At 42.7% G+C, this 22,066-nt stretch overlaps 1 protein-coding gene across 1 annotated transcript in view; it reads left to right on the forward strand.

The window, feature by feature from the left end:
* ankrd13b (ankyrin repeat domain 13B) overlaps positions 1 to 21,389 on the forward strand; it is a 43,073-nt gene extending 21,684 nt beyond the window's left edge. The window contains exons 4-15 of the mRNA XM_053423692.1: positions 1,436 to 1,481; positions 1,810 to 1,953; positions 3,348 to 3,588; positions 6,721 to 6,787; positions 8,924 to 9,005; positions 10,951 to 11,015; positions 13,569 to 13,705; positions 15,011 to 15,168; positions 15,747 to 15,941; positions 16,546 to 16,709; positions 18,707 to 18,783; positions 20,193 to 21,389. Of these exons, the coding sequence (XP_053279667.1) occupies positions 1,436 to 1,481; positions 1,810 to 1,953; positions 3,348 to 3,588; positions 6,721 to 6,787; positions 8,924 to 9,005; positions 10,951 to 11,015; positions 13,569 to 13,705; positions 15,011 to 15,168; positions 15,747 to 15,941; positions 16,546 to 16,709; positions 18,707 to 18,783; positions 20,193 to 20,394 (1,578 nt within the window). The 3' untranslated portion in view covers positions 20,395 to 21,389. The remainder of the gene's footprint in view (positions 1 to 1,435; positions 1,482 to 1,809; positions 1,954 to 3,347; positions 3,589 to 6,720; positions 6,788 to 8,923; positions 9,006 to 10,950; positions 11,016 to 13,568; positions 13,706 to 15,010; positions 15,169 to 15,746; positions 15,942 to 16,545; positions 16,710 to 18,706; positions 18,784 to 20,192) is intronic.
* Positions 21,390 to 22,066: the final 677 nt, after the last annotated feature.

The raw sequence follows: 22,066 nt of genomic DNA on the forward strand, positions 1-22,066 counted from the left end.
TTACTCGTTTACAAAGAAAAGATTTGTCTTAGTGTTGCAAAATTCTTCCTGTGGGTAATCTGACTGTAGACTGGACAGAATGGAAATTGGTGATAATCCTGATATGAATGTGTGGAGGAGCAGCAGATTGTGTTGTAGCTGCTGCAGCAGTAAAGCTGCAGGGAACATTGTTAAAGTTAGAGGAGCTGCCTTCATAGAATCTGTCTTCCTGTGCATCTGCTTCAACGGCACACACACACTCACACACACACACACACACACACATGCACACCCACAAACGCACAGCCACACACACACATAGGTGTGCATAGAAGTTCATAATCATTTCTTTAATCCATTCCTAGTACAGATGTACACGGACACAGCGTGGTTGCTCACTGCAGGCTGTCTGTGTCTACTGCATCTAATAAATTCACATACATACAATATCTGCTACCAGTACTATTCTCAACACTTGTGTAACCTGACAATACTCTGCAGACTCACGTAATCACCACTGATTTCTCCATTAGCAATAGGTGAGCTGCAGTGATTTAATCTTTTTCAAAGAGATAATGGTGCCGGCAAGTGGCGAGACGTCCAATGCTTGAGTATCACGATTAAAAAACAAGGGGCAATATAACTTACTCATTGTGTCCAATTTTAGTTCTGTTGCTAGGCAACAGCAATAAGGGTGGGATGAGCACGGAAAGCCTCTATAGACCAGACCATCCCATTTCAGCTCGGCCTTAGTGTTCTACTCAGCCCACAAAGAAAACGGTTTTCGTGGGCTGAGTAGATCGCTTCCTCAGAAAGCTGCAGCCCCGAATTCAGACAAGCCGGCGTCTGGTAAGGGGCTCAGGTGCCCTCCCTGTAAGCTGGCCAAAACGCCTGTGTGAACTCTCTACTAATATATCACAGCTGCTGCCCAATAGTATACTCACACGGCAGACACAACGACAACAACCCTTACAACATCCACCCGGCACATCACAATGCTCCTGATCTGCTGCTCACACCCACATCACTCTCTTCTCCACTGCTTCATCCTTCAGTTCTATTATTAACACACACACACACACACACACACACACACACACACATACACACACACACACACACACACACACACACACACACACACACACACACACACACACACACATACACACACACACACACACACACATACACACACACACACACACACACACACACACACACACACACACACACACACACACACACACACAAACACACAAACACAAACATACACTTCTCTGTGCCAGTCCCATTTGGCACTGACAAACTCTCACTCTTTTTTACCCTTTTCTTTTCTCTATCTAACTTTGAATTCATCACTCTCCTATTCACCGACTCTCTCTCTCTTTCTCTCTCTCTATCACTGCCCGTTGACTTCTCATTTGTCATTTGGCTTCCTCTGCTCTCCATCCAGGCCCAGGACTTCTATGTGGAGATGAAATGGGAGTTTACCAGCTGGGGTGAGTCTATTGTCTTTGTTCAGTGAGTAAAACGGTCCAGTGATGACCAGTCTCCCTCCGGAGCTACAGAGGCCCGTTTCTTACTGTTGTACCTGACACAGATGCTCACACACTTTCTGCCCAGTACAATGTAAACAGCATTTTATCAAAACCCTAAGTGGATGAGTTTGCGTTATGAGTCTCTACACTGATAAATTGCACAGCTAGTAGAAAGGATTTTATTCCTACATGTGGTATAGTGAAATCAGGATAAGCTGGATAACATATGGTGCATGTCACGTAGAAATGACATAGGTTAGATTCAAAGCCAGTCTGTGTTTGCCCTTAGTGCCCCTGGTGTCCCGCATCTGCCCCAGCGACACCTACAGAGTTTGGAAGAGCGGTCAGTGCCTCCGTGTTGACACCACCCTGATGGGCTTTGAACAGATGACCTGGCAGAGAGGAAACCGGAGCTTTATTTTCAGAGGACAAGGTCAGAGCTTAAAATGTGTGTGTGTGTGTGTGTGCGTGTGTCATTGGTGTCAGGATATATTCATTTCTAAAGAACCATGTGTATAATACAACAAAATAAAAGAATACAGACAAAGATGAATTGTGAAGGCAGAGGCCAAATAATTTAAAGGAATAGTTTCACATTATAGAAAATATAAATTTTTGTTTTCTTTCATGGAGTTTGAGTAAATGAGAGGACTTTGGAAAGTCACATATAATCCCACACACACAACCCCTCCTAAAATCAATACACGTTGTATTCTACCTCTGTACCGAAAAAAAAGAAGAAAAAATTAATCAGATTCATTGTGTTAATGAGTGAGCGTCAGGGTTGATGCTAGGCAAAATGTGTGGGAAAAACTCATCAGTGGAATTATTTGTGCTAAACTAACATGCTGCGTGCTGAGTAGTAGTAATCCGCTCATCTTCTCAGCAAGAAAGTAACATCTATACCCCTCCCCAAGAAAAAGGGTTTCCTCAGGGGTTCTGCATACCGAGTCGAGCTTCACCAAACTCTGAAAGCTGAAACCAGCATTACCACAGGCCAAGCAAACAACTCCTTCCAAACAGACAGGTTTGACCTACTAGCAGTCAGCAAGATGTATTCATCTACATCCTCGGATAAAATAACAGCAGTGGTTCCATGATCTAAAATCGCCGACATGCGATATTTGAAAAGAAAAAAACAGTTCAGCAAATCATTTAAACTTATATGAAAGTCAGACACATGAATAGTAACAAAGTTAATTCAGATTCATGCATAACGTTTTCTAACTTCACTCTGCCCCATAGACTCTTTATGAAACAACGCTGCACACAACATCCAGCACACAAATAATAATGAAAAGGAATAATTCTGAAGTAGCTCCGGAGCTTCAATACAGAACAAGACAACAGAACATTCCAAACAGGCAGGTTTAGAACCGGCAGTGCACCAGTAGTAATAATACAATTATTGGCTGAAAGAGCATGAGTAAACAGCGAATGAGAGCAATGTTGCAGTTTGCATTTTGCTGTTATGATATTGTACATGATGAGGTACACAGGCGAAACTGGTGTAGGTGTGACTGAACCTTTTCTTTCCTGGATGATCCGGGTCCTGCCACAGGTCTCTTCAGCTACTGGGTCCTCTGAGCATTGATTTGCCCAGTTCTTCCTTTATTTGTATCTTTCTTCTGCAGACCATTTTAAATTGTTCCTTTTCTTCTGACCTTTGTGACTACTTTTTTGAATAAGCATAAGGCCATCCCTCACTCTATTACTTTATTTTGGACCTTTTCCATTTCTCTGTCCATTTGCAGCATCCACAATCTCGGTCATCATCTTTTCTAACTATTCTTTACATATTCTATATACCACTCTCTTGTCTCCCAGGGTCCAGTGCAGAAGTGATGGAGGTTGACCATGACCGGCAGCTGGTATACTGTGAGACCCTGTGTGTCTCGTCTCTCACAGCGCTTTCACCCGGCCAGGGGAACGCAGGCGCCTGCAGCAGCAATGCAGCCAGTTTGGGTCTCCTGGGGGCTGTGCAGCCCAGCGATGAGCAGGTAGCAACCAGACTGTCTGCACCTGTGGTGACCACTCAGCTGGACACCCGCAACATCGCCTTTGAGAGGTCAGACACATCTCTTTCTCATAAATACACTCAGTAATACTCAGGGGGTAAATCAAGCAATCTCTAATGTCTCTTCATGAAACTTTAGCACCGTAAAATAACAATTGTAATTAAAAGGGAAAATTCGTACATACTTGCTATGTATCTATGATCCTATTTTATTATTTACTGGTGTATTTTTCTGTGATGTGTCATAAAATATAAAACATCAGGAGGTGCGTTCACACCGAACACGACGCGATGCACCATTACATCCTAATCAAAGAACTAGGGCTTCTTTCTAGTCCGACCATTTTGAGCTTCTTTTTTTTTACAATCAGAGATAAACAGCTATTTCTCCTCCATTACTCGCCTCTCTGCAGAACAACACAATTCGGCCACATGACCAAGATTCTCCGGTCGTCCATCTTTATAAACAGTCTCTTTTGTTTGTTTTTAACCCTGCTGAGCTTTATATACAAACAACAAACCTATAAGACACAGGAGACGAGAGGAACAAGAAAAACAAAAAGGCAGAACGTCGGCTAAACAAACTCTGGGGTTTTGCTGCCACATGCGTATTTTGTCTTAAACAGACAGTAGCTCAAGATGGCTGTTGCTGCTAAAATTTGCTACTTTAACTAGTGATGTGAAACAGACTTTAAGCAGTGTCTCTATTGAGAAACTATGTTTCAGCATTAAGCATTTAACATTTATAGATTCTATTTTTTCTGTTGTCTTTTTGGTACCTGACCAGGGGCTGGATACAAATTGGCCTACTTAGCTAACTCCTACTCATTTACATTTTCCCTCTTATCTATTGAAGAGAGGAGAGCACATTCCGTGACAAAATTAATATAATCATGGTAAATTATTATTTTGTCATTTTTGTTGTCACATTAGCAGCTGCACAGCAACACTCACACTGGGTCCCTGGGTGCCACTGCACTAACTAAAAACAAGTCCACTCTTCGTCATGTCTGTCCTACGTGCACTGGTTTGCAAGAAATGTCTAAAAAGCTGAAAAAGATGTCAGGAGTGAACATCAGTCAATGTCAGCGATGAAGGACATGCCATTTCTCTCTGACTCCAGGTGTAAACATATAAGTATACAGGAACATATAAGTCTGGAAGAACAGAACCTATAAGTACGCAACATATTCAGTACTGAAAACATAGTACAACATAGTATATGCAGTCATAAGGCACACCTTGTGGAGGTAGTGAGGAACAAATTAGCTTCAGGCTGTGTGAATCAGACTCATACCACTTTACAAAAAACTCAACTCTTCAATGCAAGTCATACCCAGCAGCTAACATAAAGAGAGGCCGAGTAGACACAAGCTGACGAGAGGAAAATAGAAGAGAACGGAAAGAAGCAGCAGAAGAAAATGGGAAGCAGGTGGCTCATGTGCTGTCAATTTAGGAACTGTTTAATATGCAAACAGTAGAGTTTTCTATCTCAGTGTCACATAAAGTGACACTGATATAGAAAGGAGGTGAGATGGGAGGGGAGGTGGGGCGCCGAGGACAAAACTCATCTTATGCTGGTCAGGAGGTGAGATAAGACTGATGTGACAGAAGGAGAGAGGGGGATGGCGTTTTGGACATAAGAGGGATGGAGAGAAGAAAAATGTTTTAAGAGGAAGGTGAAAAGGGGGTTGAAGAAAAAACAGGATTGAGGGAGAGTTTGGGAGGGAAATACATGAGAGAGAGAGAGAGAGAAAGAGATGAGAAGGGAAAAGAAGACATGCAGTGAGAAACAGTGAGAGAAAGATGAATGGGACCCGAAAAGAGGTGGGATAAAATACTTTATGTGAGCCAAAACAGTGATGGCTAGAGATTCAGGGACAGGAAGTGAATGTTAACAGATAAAAAAGAGTGAGTGACGAAGAGGAGAATGACTCACAGTGAGCATGGAGAGGCGGGGTGCAATCATCTCCCTGTCAGACTTGTACCTCAGTGTCACCTCTGTGCCTTTTCCTTGCTCAGCACTTCTTTCTACATGCCAATAATCTATTTATGATGCTTTACAGCAAACCACTTTGTCAACGACCCTGGCAGCACATCCACCCCTGGAGTTTACACGTCTGAACACAGCCACGCACAGAAACGATGGCACTGCAGTTCTGCCGTGTTAGGGCTGGGTACAAAGTACAAAGTTTAGAACCCTCAGAATTCGAGACATAACTTTACGTGAGCATCTATGACCCCGCTAATGGCTTGAAATTCTACTGCACCCATTAGGGTTGATGAGATTCCTGTTCAAGAAGTTCCCTCTTATTATGAATCTATATGCTTGGTCATGAAACAACAATAATAATTGGATTGTTTATAGCAATCAACCAATCGAACAGTCAGCACAACCTGGGCAATTTGGGATTCAGTATGTTGCCCATGGACCCTTAATAAAGCTGGTGATACAACCTTCTGGAGAGGGAGCCAATCACCGCTGATATTTGGTGAGACCCGGGGTACATCCTGAACAGATCGCCAGAAACATAAACAGAGACAAACAGCGATTCAGACTCACAGTCTTCAATTAACCTAACCTCAACCTGCGTGTCTTTGGACTGAGGGAGGAGAAAACCTTTGCAAATATGGGGAGAACATGCAAAGTCCTCACAGAGAGACACTGGCTGATCTGGGATTCGACCCAGTAACCATCTTGCTGTGAGACGACATTGCTTACCACCCACCAACCAATACCCCTTTTTTCAAAATGGTTGTTTGAAATTAGTTAAAAATACCGAATGGTGGTTCAGAAATCGTATTAGTTCAAAAGTATAGAGGCCTATATGAGGGGAAAACACTCACTGCCTGTTGTGTGGTCCAGAAGGAGTTGTGATGAAAATGAATCATGAAGATGGGATATGCCTCAATAATTTCTGGGCAGACTTCCTAATTACAAACTGAACAGATGATCTACTAACAACAAACAGGGACAATGGCTGCAATGTTTACATGCTGTATATTTTATAAAGGAAAAGCCAGATCCCTGTGACTCGCAGCCTTAGGGGACTGTGTGTCATGTTAATGGGTTTCTCTCCTTGGTACATTGCTTGGTTCAGGGTGATTATCCACACCAAATGTGATTGAAAGTGGAACAGAGTGGAGCACACTGATCTGACATGTGTTGAATCTCTCTTGCAGGAATAGGACGGGTATCCTGGGCTGGAGAAGTGAGAAGACTGAGACAGTGAATGGATATGAAGCCAAGGTAGAGAACCCGGCTGCTGCGGCAGCTGATCTGTCACAGTGTCCAGAGAAAACACTGCTGTCACACATTAGTTTGATATTTCCTGAAAGTCCTCTTCATTTGATAAAAGTGTAATTTCCAGAATAAATCACTTCCCAAAGTTATTTTAAAACCACGACTATATATATTCAAGAACATGGCCTTCTACATTTTGAAATTATGACGGATAGAATTCGGGAAAACCTGTCATTTTAAGATGATACAACAATTATGCACAAATGCTTTAACCTCAGATCAGGAAAATTCATCAGCACGCAAAACAACAGATCTCAAATCTAGTTTTAAAACAAGTCCATCTTGCATAAGCACTTGCATTGCTTTGACCCCATTTGTTTTCTTTGACCCCCGAGAGGGATCGATCGGAGACAAGTGTCAGACACACAGGACCATCTGTCTCTAGTGGTTTAACAGCACTTCAGACAGGATCGGCTCTGAAAAACTGCTGCCTGGAAAGCATCTATTTTCTGCATCATTGATTTAGAGCTTCAAACATAAACAGACAGATCTTGTAGAGGGGGGTCTCCTCCTGGACACTTTTTACCTCCTCCTTTCCCTCGTCTGTCTCCCGGTGTAAACTCAGAATCAGCATCCTGCTCTATTTTTAATAAGTATTTTCTTTCTATGGTCACTGGTGAGGAATCATTGTTCAGTACTGTGGACTGTAACTCAAAGAAGTTGGCCTGTATTATTGAGACATTAGTGGTGTAACTCAAATCATTCTTTCAATTCATAACTTGGTGCTGTTGCTTTTAGGGTCACACGTCTGCTCAGTGATCATTTGAAGAGTAAAAATGAAGGCGTGCTCAAAGCAACACAATGCATTTAAATTGCAGCTACAAAATTAGTTTGATGGTTCACTGACTTGGAACATGGAGAATGGTGTCTCTTTTCACTCCCACTCCCTGAACGTCTGTTCTCGCTATTTGCATGTTACTCTGGTGAACCGATCTCCTGTGGGAAGTGTGCAACTGACTGAAAGTCGCAGCTTATGTTGTTCAGCAAGTTGAAGGACGAAGTCTAGATCACTAAAAGAAGCCTGAGGGCCCTTTCACACCTTCCTATCAGTTTAGTCCACACCAAAATAACAACAGTGAAAGATGGACCATGAACCAAAAGTTTGTCCGAGGTGGTCTCAGTTTGGATGAAACTGAACCAGGGTTTGATTCTGTTGCAAAAAACTTTATTTGGGTGTGTTTACTATGCACTTTATTAAAAAGTTAGCGAATACATCAGCCAGGTTAATTAGCAAAAACCTTTATTTGGGTGTGTTTACTATGCACTTTATTAAAAAGTTAGCGAATACATCAGCCTAATAGACAACATCTGATGTACAATTGGAGGTTGACGTAGACCACAGGACGTACATATGTCACACAAAACATCATGGAACCTCACATTTGGTTGCAGGGGGCCCTTTTGATCAGTTAAAGTGACCGCGTTGCTTTAACTTTTACATTTGCTCGATCAGTCAGTATCACTTCTTTGCCACCATCAATCACCTATGGTCTCTCTATGGGTCCTGTGTATTGTTTGTACTCAAGATTGTTGTTTCACTCTTTAATACTTAAATTACTATTCCAAATTTTCTGAGAACTGCTTCTAATCACAACACAGAAGTCTTGTATCACTTCTATTTTGGCTCTCAAGATGTAGACCCCACCATAACCCCACTGCTAAAACATGGTTTGGTACAATGAATTTTAGTTTGCTTCCTATCTGTGGTAAGTGTTGACAGAACTTGTTATAAAACACTACCCCTCCCAAATCCAAATTATGTCTACAGAGATTTCTGAGTTTTATAGCAGTTTGCTCATTATAGAGGTCAAGCAAGGAGTTCTACCTCTCTGGGGTCGCATTGAGTTACATCACGATGCAGGAAAACATTACTTTACAAAAAGTAAAATGTGGAAGCAAAAAATAGCCAAATACTATCATTTACATTGATGTCATGCTACAGTTTTAAAAAAACACATTCAACAGCACAATGTGTATTTTATTTTCAACATAGAAGTCAATGTAATTTAATATTTAGGACTATAAGTCAGTTGAATATTCCTGTGAGAAGTGGGAAGGAAGTAAAGCCTCCTTCTCTTTCAGGTTTATGCTGCATCCAATGTGGAGCTGATCACCAGGACCAGAACTGACCATCTGTCCGACCAGAACAAGAACAAGACTAAAGGTGGGTCGCCTTATTTCACTACTGTACTGCAGCTCTATCAAGCAATGCCTCATGTGGAGCAGCTGAATTCTCCACCATCATCTCTGTGCCACAACTTCTCTGATTTAAGACTCACTGATGAGTCCTCCCTCTCCTCACCCGAACTCAGTGAGCTCACCACAAGGCTCCAGCCAACACGCTGCAACGTTCACTCACCGGCTCCTTCTCGTGTTCTGGTTCAGATCGTATATCAAACAGGGTTATCATTCCTCCCTCTTCAAACTGTCGCTGTCAGACAGGATCATCTGTCTCATGCTCCTCTGAGAGTTCCATGTTCCTAAGTCCCAATCACCATCTGCACTTTGCTAATAGCCAGGAGAGAGGTGTTCTGGGAAGCGCTACATATAATAAGTAGATACATCGAATTCTTCCTCGTCATTAGTGAGTCCTCCTCAACCAGTTCTACAAAATACTGCAACTTTTTGTGGTTTGTGTGCTGGACCTTGTATAAACAGTATATGATGCAGAGTGAAGTAACTTTGTGATTATTCTACCTGGTTTATCTGCAGTGAAGATTTTATAATTAATGTTTTTCATTGAATGAAACTGAATTTGCTTTATTACCCTTCACATGTTTGGTTTATATATTTATGTTTTTACAATTTACTGAACTGATGTTATGTTTTCATAGATGAGTTCTGTTAAACAACCAACACACTGGTCGGACTCAATTCTTTCATAAAAGCTCTGTAATTCTGCTAGGTACAAAGCAGTACAGCAATGAAACTAATGTGCTTTTACTTTGAAGAGGAAGTGATTCTATTATTATTGCCACCCTGACAGATCCACAGGAACCTGTGAATGTCTGTATCAGTCCAATAAGGGGAAATTTAAATGATTAGATAGAAGACCTTTGTGGAATTAGTAGGTAGATAAACATAGTGCATCTTGACTCAAACAGGAAATCATCAGGCCAAAGTCAAAATGTGGACGACACCACCGACATCACCAGTAATTAATGAGCCTTCATCACTCTTCACTTTGTGGTTGTTGAGGACGACCGAAGCACCCGAGCTGTCTGAAAACAAACACCACTAAAAAGCTGCTCATATTACTTCTCTGCTCACAACCTTCATTTCTAAATGAGCATCCACTCCTTTAATGTGGGTTCCTTAAAAAGACAGTGAAATATTATTTCCTCAGTCTGCTTGTTACTGTGAATGATGGCTCCTGCATGAGAGCAACTCTACATATTTTCAGTTTCTTCTATCTGCTCTCCTCACTGGAGAGAATATATTTCTTACACACAGACTCTGTTTTTATGAAGCAGATTTAAGTATGGTTATATTTTAATAAATAATACAATTAAAGTTTGTTAAATTTGTAACGTGAGGAGAATTACTTACAAAATTGCAGCCTAGTTTTCAGGGATGTCAGGATCCAAACAGAAAAGTTGGGAGTTTGAAGGACTATTGTGAGGACCTGATTTTTTTTTTTTAAATCACTCTGTTGTTTCTTGTTTTAACTCCAGAAGCTTGAACTCCAGAGATTTCTGTTTCTATAAGCATAAAGGGTCCAACTGTGACAGCTTTGTTTTCTCACATTCATCTTTATGCACTCTCACACTGTGTTTCACTGACTATTTTGAATCATGTTCATGCTTCAGTTTTGTACAAAATGGCTCTACTTATTTCAGCTCACTGTCTTGGCAGATGCAAGACCACAGCACAAAAGCTTGACTTAATTAAATAAGTTTGCTTGAGCAAAGAAACAAGAGTATTATGACGCAGTTGCAGCTGAGATTTCTGAAGCGATTCTTCATCATCTCATTCACAAATATGTGCCAACTTTTTAAGGTTTAAGTAATCAGTATTGCACAACTCATACGAACAGGACTTCATCTTCACTTTATTGTGTAACCGCTGAATTCTCTCAGTCTAACTCATCACTGTGTGTCTCTGAGCAGGTGGGAAGACGCCACTGCAGAACTTCCTCGGTATCGCAGAGCAACACATGGGCCCAAACAACGGGGTGAGTCCAGCTGTCATCTAAAGATCTATCATTTCTTTTTTTGGGGATGTTCACAGTCTATTGTCGGAGGATATTTTTATAAATATGGCACATTCACTCTGACGAAAAGATCTAACTTTTTGATTTTGGGGCTTAGGGGCTGAGGTCAAAGGTCAAGTTAACAATCCTATGAATGTGATATATGATGAATGCCCCAAATAAATGTCTTTACATCTGGCAAAATCCACTTGGACTCAAGAATGACCTGACTACAATTTCTCTTAAAACATGTTTCTTCTTGTGAATGTGGTATCTTAGAACACCTCATGGTAATTCTCCCAAATTTAGCTCACATGTTCCCTTGGACTCATGGATTAGGGAATGACATCCAGAAAATTCATGTAGATGGAAACTGCACAGGTCGGCAGACACACACACCCACAGTGTGGTATTTTTCACTTTCTTTATCATTGTGATCATTGATGGATATTTCAGGGATTTGATTGAATTTTTTTTTTTTTTAAGAACTGATAAATCTGACTGTTGAGCCGTGGTGGATGTATGCTTTCTGTTCAGAGCCATTCTAGTGTTTAGATACTAGAGATTTTTTCAGGGGAATGAGAAAATGTCAAAAACAGTTCAAATCTGATTTAAAAAAGTTAAGAGATTTTTAAGGTGTGAGGTTTCTCAACTGAAAACAGTGGCGTGTTTGCCGCTAAGAACTATAGTGGACATCTTCACATTGAAGGTAGCCATCATAGTGACAATAGTAATACGCATCACCACTGTGACCATTGAGAGGGAATTATACCGTCCACTCTCAGCATCCTGACCCTCCCCTCCCCTCTTCAGTGGACAATGAGTGTATGAATCAGGCTGAGTTCACTGTGTCAACAGGAGTGCATGTCTGCAGAGTTAAACATTCACTCCAACCTGCTCTCAAATATTGATTATGTTTTGGTTAATTTGCTTCTGCTGGTGAGCGTCTATGACTCATACCTGCCTCCTACACTTCTCTCTGTATTCTGACTTTCCACTCTTTCCCCCCTTGTTGTCCCCTCTGCTCTTTACAATCTTCTCCCTTCAAGTTCTCTCTGCTCAGATTTTTGTGTAAACCAGTTTTGTAATTGGTTGCAGTTTTGCCAAAATCTACATTTTTAAATGGGCCATTGATGATTACCTGCAACCCTTAGGGAAATAAAATATTTTGCAGCCTTTACCTCTTCCGGTAATGACGTCCTACTTTTAACAGATTTAATAAAGTCACACAACAGTTGACAGGTGAGCAATTAATTAGTTCTACAACCCAACAGAGGCATCTACGATAATGATGTGAAATGTCTACAGTAAGAGAAAACATGCTCTGTCATTTGTTCTCAAATTGGGGCTTGACTGTAAATCTTTCTTCTTCACTGTGTTGTTAAAAAATGTCAGTATAGGTAAGATGAAAGCCTTGAAATCCTAGTGGGAGCCGAGATGGTTTTTCTGTTACACAGTGGAGAATAATAGTTTTAAAAGCCGGAAATCTTTGCTCTTTGTAAAGTAAGTTATTACATCACTGTTTGTGTTTGGGAGGTGCAGTTCACTGGAGCCCAAAAAAGAAGTCAGACAAGAAGAACATTTTTAAATTAGACAGATTTGCTGTTTCTGTTTGCAGATTGGCATAAGAAAAGATAATCAGGAAATCCAAACTCCTGCAGCAAAAACTGGTCAACTCTGTATAACAGGGACTAAAAATTAAGTGAATGGCGTTTTTCTAGGCATTGTACTTTTACAGCAAAACTATCTTCCAACATCTCTAACTGATGTGAGCACCACATCACATCAGTTAGAGATGTTATGTGGTGCTCACATCAGTTAGAGATGTGAGCACCACATAACATCTCTAACTGTCCCTCTCTAACTGATGTGAGCACCACAGCAGCTACTGTCAAATACAGATGACGCACAGAAGACGGACAAAATCTGAAGTTGACTAACAAATATGGTTGGAATGCATCCAAAATGTTGGATAGGGGTGGGGCCCAAAAACATATCTTAGTCAGAAACTCAAACACTATAAACACCACAACAAGGAAAACTCTGAAACTAATGACACAAATGGAAACACACAGTTTAAATACACAAACTCAACACAGGTGTAGCTATTGGCGGCGGGGCAAGTCATCAACCGAGGAGGTAATAGACAAAGACAAGAAGTGAAGTGAGAGATTCAGGGAAGAATTCTCTGAATAAACGAGGAAACAATGAACTCAATGTGCACAAAGAATCTCGAGGACAGACTATGAGCGAAGTTGTTTTTTAATACATCAGGCTTTTATACACGTTTACGCAGTTTGGGTAACACCTCTGACACCACAAGAGATAATGTACCTCAAGGCCCCTTGCACACCGCTTTGAGCAAACATTTAATTTCTTTAAAAAACAGTCTTCTGAAAGTTAAAGATATATCAGAAACACATCCTATTATATTGATAAACAATCCTCTCCTGTGCACATTTTATTTCACTTTATGAGATGTGCTTATATAAAGAATGTTTAATGTTAATTCTATTCATTGTTTACTATCTGCAGGCCCTGGTCACCCAGATGTCGACTCCTGCGTTGACCAACCCTGCAGCACTGACTGCCGAGGAGTACTTCAACCCCGGCCTGTCACCGACTCAGAGGGACATCGGCCACCAGTGCCAACTCACCACCAAGACCCAGAGGTGACAGCGCCTGACAGGGAAACAGACAAGCAGCCATGCAAACAGTGAAGTCGCCCTCCAAGCACGCCACCAAGTGCCAGGGCAAACAGGGCTGAGAGGCGTACAATAGGCAGACGCATGCACACACACACACACAAACACATATACACATACACATACACACACACGCACACACACACACACACACACGCACGCACGCACCCACGCACGCACGCACACATACACACACACACACACGCGCACAGACACACACAAACACAAACACACACAGGCAGAGTAAAATCAGCCATCCATGACAGCTGACCACCAAGATCCTAAAATGAAGAGTGACTCACACATAAGAGTCTCTCACTAATACATACACACTATGAGGACACTCATTGGCATAATGCATTCCCCATCCCCTAACCCTAAAACCTCAACCCCCAAGCTGCCTTTAAAAAAAGTGGTTCAGAAATTGAGGACCCACCAAAATAATTCAAAATGTTGTCACTCTGCAAGTTCTTGGCTCAAATGGTCCTAATGGCTTTGCATGTAAACTCACACACTCACACTTCAGGAGTAGATTTTTACAAAGCTGGTAGAGCGTCAGACAGTCTGTCTCTGCAGTCTATCACAAATCTCTAGCACAATGACTCATGACAAATCGTCTTTATGTCAGGATTTTACAAAAAGAAACAAAACAACATTAAGCCGAAGAAACCCTCAGTGTAATTTAAAAATGTTAAATCAAAGAGGGATTTAAAAACTGCCTGGGGTCTCCAAATCAAATGAGAGGATCATTTTTGAAGCATCTGTTTGAAATGCTAGTTTTTGTAGCACAGCTAATTATAATGCTTTTCGATGTCGTGCCCACGAATCACATTCGGGATTTGAGTATTATACGTTATAGATCCGAATTGTGACCTTATATCTCTTTCACCTGCCAACACCAGCCGTCCGGTCATCCGCCCTGTGTTTGTCTGACTGGCCATTGACCTGTCTGTCAGTTTCACTGCTTTGTAGCTCTTAATACAGAGTGGCAGATGAGGAGGAAGTCTTTGAGGTTGCAGAGCTGCCTCTCAATCCTGTCTTCATTATCTGACAAGTTAAAATATAAGCATTGATTGGCCTCATTGTGAACACGCCTCAGTAGCTTGTGTACAGTCTGTGTTGGCTGATGTGATCAATGTCTTTTGTGTACCTCCTTAAATGAGGCTACAAATTGTTATAGTGAAAGTTGGAAATCATTTATATGATGACGCTCATCAATAATCTCTTCCTGCATTACTGCCCAATGTGTTGACTGCATGTGTTTGTCTCCAGGTTTAAAGCCAAGCTGTGGCTGTGCGAGTCCCATCCTCTGTCCCTGGCAGAACAAGTGGCGCCCATCATCGATCTGATGGCGATCTCCAACGCCCTGTTCGCCAAGCTGCGTGACTTCATCATGCTGCGCTTGCCGCCTGGCTTCCCAGTCAAGATCGGTGAGCGCCGTGGGAGAGCAAGAGGGATGAAGGGAAGGAGTCTAAGAAGGGAGGTTTATAAACAGGGATTAAGGGACAGAGAGGAGGAAAAACAGACACACGGAGTAGAGAGGATAGAGAAGATTGCAAGCTTGATTGATGAATCGCTCATAACTCCACCAAAGCCCAACAGTCCCCTCATATTCAGTCAAGCTGCACCAAATTTCACACACTCATAGATATCAGTTCCCTTAATATGACTTCGAGATCCATGAATTATTCCCTGGGAAATCGTTAAAAATGTAAAAAAAATGCCAAATATCGCATGTTAAAGAAAGGGATAACAAAGATTCCTGGATCCGCCCCCTGATGCGGATCAGCAACACATTTTACTGAGCCATTTGCTTTACCAAATTCCATGGTGATCCTGCTAACAAATCAAGCAAACAACAATTGGACAGGGTTGGAAACATAAGCCTCTTGATGGATAAGAGCATGCATTGTTAACTGCATGAGGAGACAGGTAGAAAGACGCATTGCACGGACCACTGCAATAACAATGTCCTCTTTCTCGTCTGCTTGGTCTCCCCTCCCTGCAGAGATCCCTCTTTACCACATCCTGAACGCCAGGATCACGTTCAGCAACCTGAACGGCTGTGAGGAGGGGACCGGTGTCCGTGCTGACAACGAAGTCGGCGTGGACGGGGACGGGCAGAGAGACATCCCCAGGACAGATACACCATCTCCTGGCAGCGACTCCTCCAGCGTCTCCAGCTCCAGCTCCAGCTCCACGAGTGAGAGCACACGCCCACGCTGCTCTGTTGTATCCGACATCTCTTCTGACATCTTCTTCCTCAGCTGAAGAATAAGTCTCCGCTGTAGAACTCATCACATTGCTGATTTTTGGTTTCAACACACTGTTGTAATTCATCAATTCATCTGGGCAATGCCTCAGATAATTGAGTTTACGGTTGCTTGATAGAGTTATGAGCAGTGTTATAACAAGGTTATGTTGTCCGTGTTATGTGTAAAATTATGGCTTACACTTTCATCATCCTATCACTTGATCACAATCCCAGCAGCCATATTTAAACCTGCAACCATGCAGAGGGGAAAGACGATTTACCATGCTGCTGCTCAGAAGGAAATCCTGGATGTTATCTTGCTGTAGTAGCCTATCTTCAGTTATTTACACACCGCTGAGTAGAGGATGTATTATGCCAACAACCGTGTGGAGGAAAAATGAGCAATTGCAGCTTTTTTTGCAGTCAGGATTTATTTTTCTCTTTCCTCTTTCCTTATCCCTCGCTTCTCCTTTAGCCCGTCGTCGTCTACTGCACTTTGAGATAACACTCCTTCCCAACTCTTGCCCTTTGCCTTCCCCCCTGTGTTGTTTAGTGTCGTGTCGAGCCGGAGAGATTCCCCCATGTGTGTTCGAGCCCCCGCCTGGATACACCATGCTAGGTGGCAAACAGAGAGACAGCATGAGGGAGGAGGAGGAAGACCTGCTGCAGTTCGCCATACAGCAGAGTCTGCTGGAGGCCGGCTCCGAGTTCGACCAGGTGGGCTGCTGCTCCTGACGGGATTATCTTCAGCTCTGAAATTAAAGACAGCTTGAAATACAATTTTGTTTAAAGGGATAGTTCCCCCAGAAATAAAAATTCTGTCATTATTTACTCACCACTACGCGATGGAGAGGTGGGGGTAAACAGTGTTGGGGCAGAATCAACAACTGAAGCAACTGGTGACCAAATCTTCAGACGTTTTAAGAGAGAAAAACAGAAGAAACACAACATGCCTCCATGCTGCTTGTGTGGTGTCATCCAAGCCCCGATATCCATCAAAAAAGAATTGAAAGTAGCTTAGCCACCTCTGGTGGACTAACACTTCACTCCTGAGACTCCAGAAGTGTTTTATGGACTAAAGCACTTCACCCACCCCTCCATCGGCGAGTGATGAGTAGATGATTGAATTTTCATTTTTCTATCAACTATCCCTTTAATGGATAGCTCATCAAGTCTCACCCTCTTGGGTCGTTATGTCAGTCCAGCTTTCTGTTCTCACCTGGCATAAAGGTAATTTTCTATGTTGATGGTGCCATTCATTGTAATGTTTGCAACGTTCAAGGCCTTGATTTCAGACAGAATCAGGCTTCTCTTCTCAGGCCGACGGCTTCGGATTTTGTCAACTGTCACTGGCAGATTTAATCGGATAGCTAATGTTATCTCCATGAGTTAGTCCGTGGTTTTGGTTTTGGCAAGTTTAGAAAGAAAAGATACTAACCTCTAAAGCCTATCAACGATAGATTAAAAATGACAATGTCACAAATGATATCTGAAAACTAGAATGGCACTCAGCAGAGCACATACCTCTGCCAAGGCCAAACAGTCCACTTATATTCAATCATCATGTACCCAATTCCACACACTACTAGATAGGAATCCGATAAATATGCCTGATTCCTGCGTCTGTCCCCTAATCTGGATCTGCACCAAAATGCATGGGTTCTTCCTTGGTCCTCGACACATCCTTCTTTTGTTGTGTTTGTTTCATTTCATTTCATTGTAATCTGTCCATGTAGTTTTGCGTAATACTGCTAACCGACAAAAAACGTTCATCTTCTCCCATCTTTGGCAGAATCGCTCATACTGATGAACCTACATAATTGTTCATATACAAACCAGCAAAAAAGCTAAGGGACAGGGGTGAAAACAACCTCCTTTGTGGAGCCAGTAAGTGAAATATAAGTGTAGCACTATATGTCTTTATGTAGGTTTTCCAGTCTCATAAACCATTCAAAGCACTTTGCAGTTGCCTTCTTCACATATGAAGCACTATTTCCTATCACACATATCACACTACCTTTCATACACAGTCAGGACAACATTGAAAAAACAGGTATCAAACCACTGACTTTCTGGTGAGTGGACGACCCTCTCCACCACCTGAGCCACAGCTACAACCATCCAGCTTGTATAAGGTGTAAAGAGATGGGACCAATCTTTTAATGTGGTGGGAGGGGCCAGGCATAGAGCGAGAGCCTGAAATAGGGAAACAGACACCAAAACATAATAATAACAACAAAAACTATAATAACTATAAATATATTGTGCTTCACAATTAAAAAACACAAGTAAAAGCTTAAAAATATCTTCAAAAACAGGCCCTCGGGCAGTTGTCTTCTTTGCCCAGTTGCTAATTCAGCCTGCGTCAGGAACTGTATTTAAATATTTGTTATCCATTTAAATGTACTTAAAAAAACATGCTCAATCACAGGAGAGTTTTTTAAGCTCCTATCAATAGCAGCATCAGTTATTAATATTGAGTGTGTGTACTTATGCTAATGTGGTTTACATTCAGTCAGTTCATAACTCAGAATGAAGCCGGCTGCCTGTCTCTGAGCTGCATGTGTGTGTCTGAGACGTACTTTACAAACTTTACCAGGAAACCGCCTGTGGAGAGGGAGGATTCTCACTTCTCTGACTTTCTATACATCTGCCCATCCACTTCCTGTGCTTGCTCTCTTACTTCCTGTGGGGCCTCTCCTTTGTGTGTGTAGGTGACCATCTGGGAGGCATTGACCAACAGCAAGCCGGGATCACACACCGTGTCCTGTGACCCGAGTCGTCTCGACAGGTAGGACTTCAAACATCTTCGTCTCATGTGGCGTTCCCCTGTCGTCTTCTTCTTCTGTTGTGTTTTGTTTTCATCTGCCCGGTCTTCATTTGTCTTCTCCTTCATCCAAAATGAAACTCCTGTTTGATGACTGCAGCAACCAGGGGCTGCACAAAGAGTTGGATGAAAGGGACAATTGTTTAAAATATAAGAATGATCTTTATCGTGAACCTTTAAAAGAGAAGACCATAAATCGTCATGAGTGTCAGGACAAAGGCGATATGAGCGGCCAGCCCTTCAGCCTCATTGTCTCCGACTTCCTCTCACTTCTGTTAAGTATTGTTATTCTTCAGTGTCTTGAATCCTTCCATTGTATTTTTTCCATCTTGTCGCTCACTCCTTCCATCCCTGAGTCACATCCTGTATTCCTGTCCTGTCCCCCCCCCGAATCTAATCTCCTATCCATCCTGCTGTTCCCTCGTCTGCTATCCACTGCCAAACTTCCAATGTGTGTGTGCACTTGTTTTTGTTACCTCTTGAGGTCCTGCATAAACACTGATCTTGTCTGGACCAGTAAACCTCATGTAGACCAGAGCCTGGTCCAAACGAGGCAGAACGTCACTTCTGAGCTCCTGGCTAAGATCTGGTTATGATTGAGATCAGATTTGGTTATGCTGCCCACAATGACAGTCAGTTCAGAGTCCTAACATGGATAACTGCACAAGCCTCTGTGTGTGTGTGTGTGTGTGTGTGTGTGTGTGTGTGTGTGTGTGTGTGTGTGAGAGAGAGAGAGAGAGAGAGACATTTTCTTGCTCTCACAGTCCACAGTACTGCTGTTGACTGCTGTTGTCACAAGCACCTAACACCATTTTGTAGCCAATCCTGATCCCTTTTCTTTTCTCTGTTTTAATGCAAATATTGGAAAGAGTTGTCAACATGTTTAAAGGTGTAAAAGCTCTGAATCCGTTACTACAATTTTTTAAAACGTAGCTCAGATACAACACATGAGGTGCTAATGGAAGATGCTGGAACACTCAAGAGAAGACGAGAGAAGGTGTCGCAGAACAAGAGGAAACACAGAGACTAAACAGGTGAAAGGACTCAAGGCGGTGAAGGGGCAGTGAAGGGGAGGAAGTGGTTTTCCAGGTCTCTCTCTTTTGCCCTCCACACGGACTTTACCTGCGACAACCAAAGCGTGCTCAAACGGGATTGGTCAAACCAGAGTTTCTGCATAGTCCCACACAGAATGTGTTTATAGAGGTTAATGCTTAGTAAACTCTGAAGCCTTTTTAAAGCATGATTTATAATGGGTTCCCACACATTTGATATAACGTCTGCAGGATGAGGAGCGTGTCCACACAGATGAATTATTTCATTCAGGGGTCAGTTTTTTAAACCCGTCTTCTTCTTTCACCTTTCCCCCACACCAGGACCCCCCAGCACAAGCCCCGCCCCCCCTCCAGCCTGTCCTCCACGCCCTCCAAGAAGCAGCCGACCAACTGCAGCTATGGCGAGCAGCTGCGCATCGCCATGGAGATCTCGGCCCGGGAGCTGGAAGAGGCGGAGCTGCGGCGGCGGCAGGAGGAGGAGGAGCTGCAGCGCATCATCCGGCTGTCGCTCATGGACAAATGAGAGGGGAGTGGCCCAGCGGGGGCAGAAGGGGGTGGGACAGTGGCAGGTGACAGAAGGGAGGGGTCTGGAGCAAGGACTCATGGGAGAAAAGGGCAGTATAGGCAACTTTAAATCTTTAAGCACATCTTGTAAGTGGCTGGAAACAATCAGTCTTAGCGGCTTCACAGTTCTCTCCCATCACCTCAGCCAGACCTCGCCCACGAAGCCATACAGTCAGGCAGCTGTCCCAGGGCCTCAGGCAGCCAAGAGAGGGACGCCTTGTTCCCTCCGTCTGATGCCACATGGTACTTTTCTTGACCAGTGGCAGTTTACAACCAACATCAATACATCAAGAACATCTATTTAAGAATGCCTCCTCAGATGAGCGAGCTGTGTTTGCAGGTCTGTGTGTGTGTTTCAAAACCAGCTCTCCGCACAGGGGTCAACAGGGACCTCACCTCCTGCACTGTAACTGTAGTGTGTTAGGCCGACCCTGTGCTCCAGCACTAACACACACTCACTCAGTCGTGAGTTTTTAGTCCTCACTGCGAGGAGTCGGGGAGAGGTGGTGTGGAGAACACTGTCAGCTTCTTCATTTAAGGTCGGTCAAGTTGAGGAGAATGATGACAAACTGTAAAACTTCCTCCGTTTTTACTAAAAGACGAATCGAGAACAAAAATTGACTTTTCCTTTTTTTTTATTTGCACAAATTTCAGATGTACTGTACTTAGCTTGTGGGTGGATCACATATATGACTGTTAATGGATGTAGACGATGAGTTTGAGCACAAAGAATAAACTCAGGCCGGCTCTAGTTACCGCCTGACGTTAGACTTACAGGAGCACAGATATGACGAGATGCGTGTGATAACTGTTCTAGTATGTGACTGCGGAGGACTTTGTCGCAGGCCTGTGTGTGTAATCCAAACAATAAAGGGACAATGCTTTGTCAGTAGATCATGGAGAAGATGTGTCACTGAAGGGGATGCTGTATATTTGCATCTTCTCACCCGACATGAGTGGTGTACAATACAGTGTGTGTACAATATTTCAGCATGGTCTGCACCCGTGTGAGGTTGAGTTTTTTAGTCTGACTTCAAGTCCAGCCTGGAGGCCTGCAATATTCATTTCGATTAATATTTAAGTTGTATGGCGAACAACATACAACATTTACATAGTAAGGATGAGGCCGTACAATATTATCGAGTCAAAGTTCACACAATGAGCAGAACTTTGGTGACTGTGGTGAGAAAAAAAACCATCTGCTTGGACCGGTGGGGGAGAGCAGGAGAGGAGGAAAGTGGGGGAGAGAGGAGAGGTGGGTGGAAAAGAGGGGATAGAATTAGAGGGGAAGAGAAGGAGATGTACCATTTTCTAACCTGCATATCCCACTGGTTATTATGATGAAAGTAATAAGAGTGATATTTATAATAATAATAATTGCTGACTAGTGTCAGATCTAGATCCTGCAGCTCTGGAGAGAGAAAGGGGGATGGGGGGCAGACACTAAAGAACAAACAAAGTGACTGACGTGTAGTAATGTGATAGATACATTGGGGCAGAGAGAGAGAGAGAGAGAGAGAGAGAGAGAGAGAGAGAGAGAGAGAAAAGAAGTTCACCAAAATATGCTGGGAGCAAAAAAGTTTAAAACCAAACAAGAAAGATAATAGCTCTCATAGTTGTGACTGTGTTGT

This window comes from Pleuronectes platessa, chromosome 5, assembly GCF_947347685.1.
Source record: "Pleuronectes platessa chromosome 5, fPlePla1.1, whole genome shotgun sequence".
NCBI lineage: Eukaryota > Metazoa > Chordata > Actinopteri > Pleuronectiformes > Pleuronectidae > Pleuronectes > Pleuronectes platessa.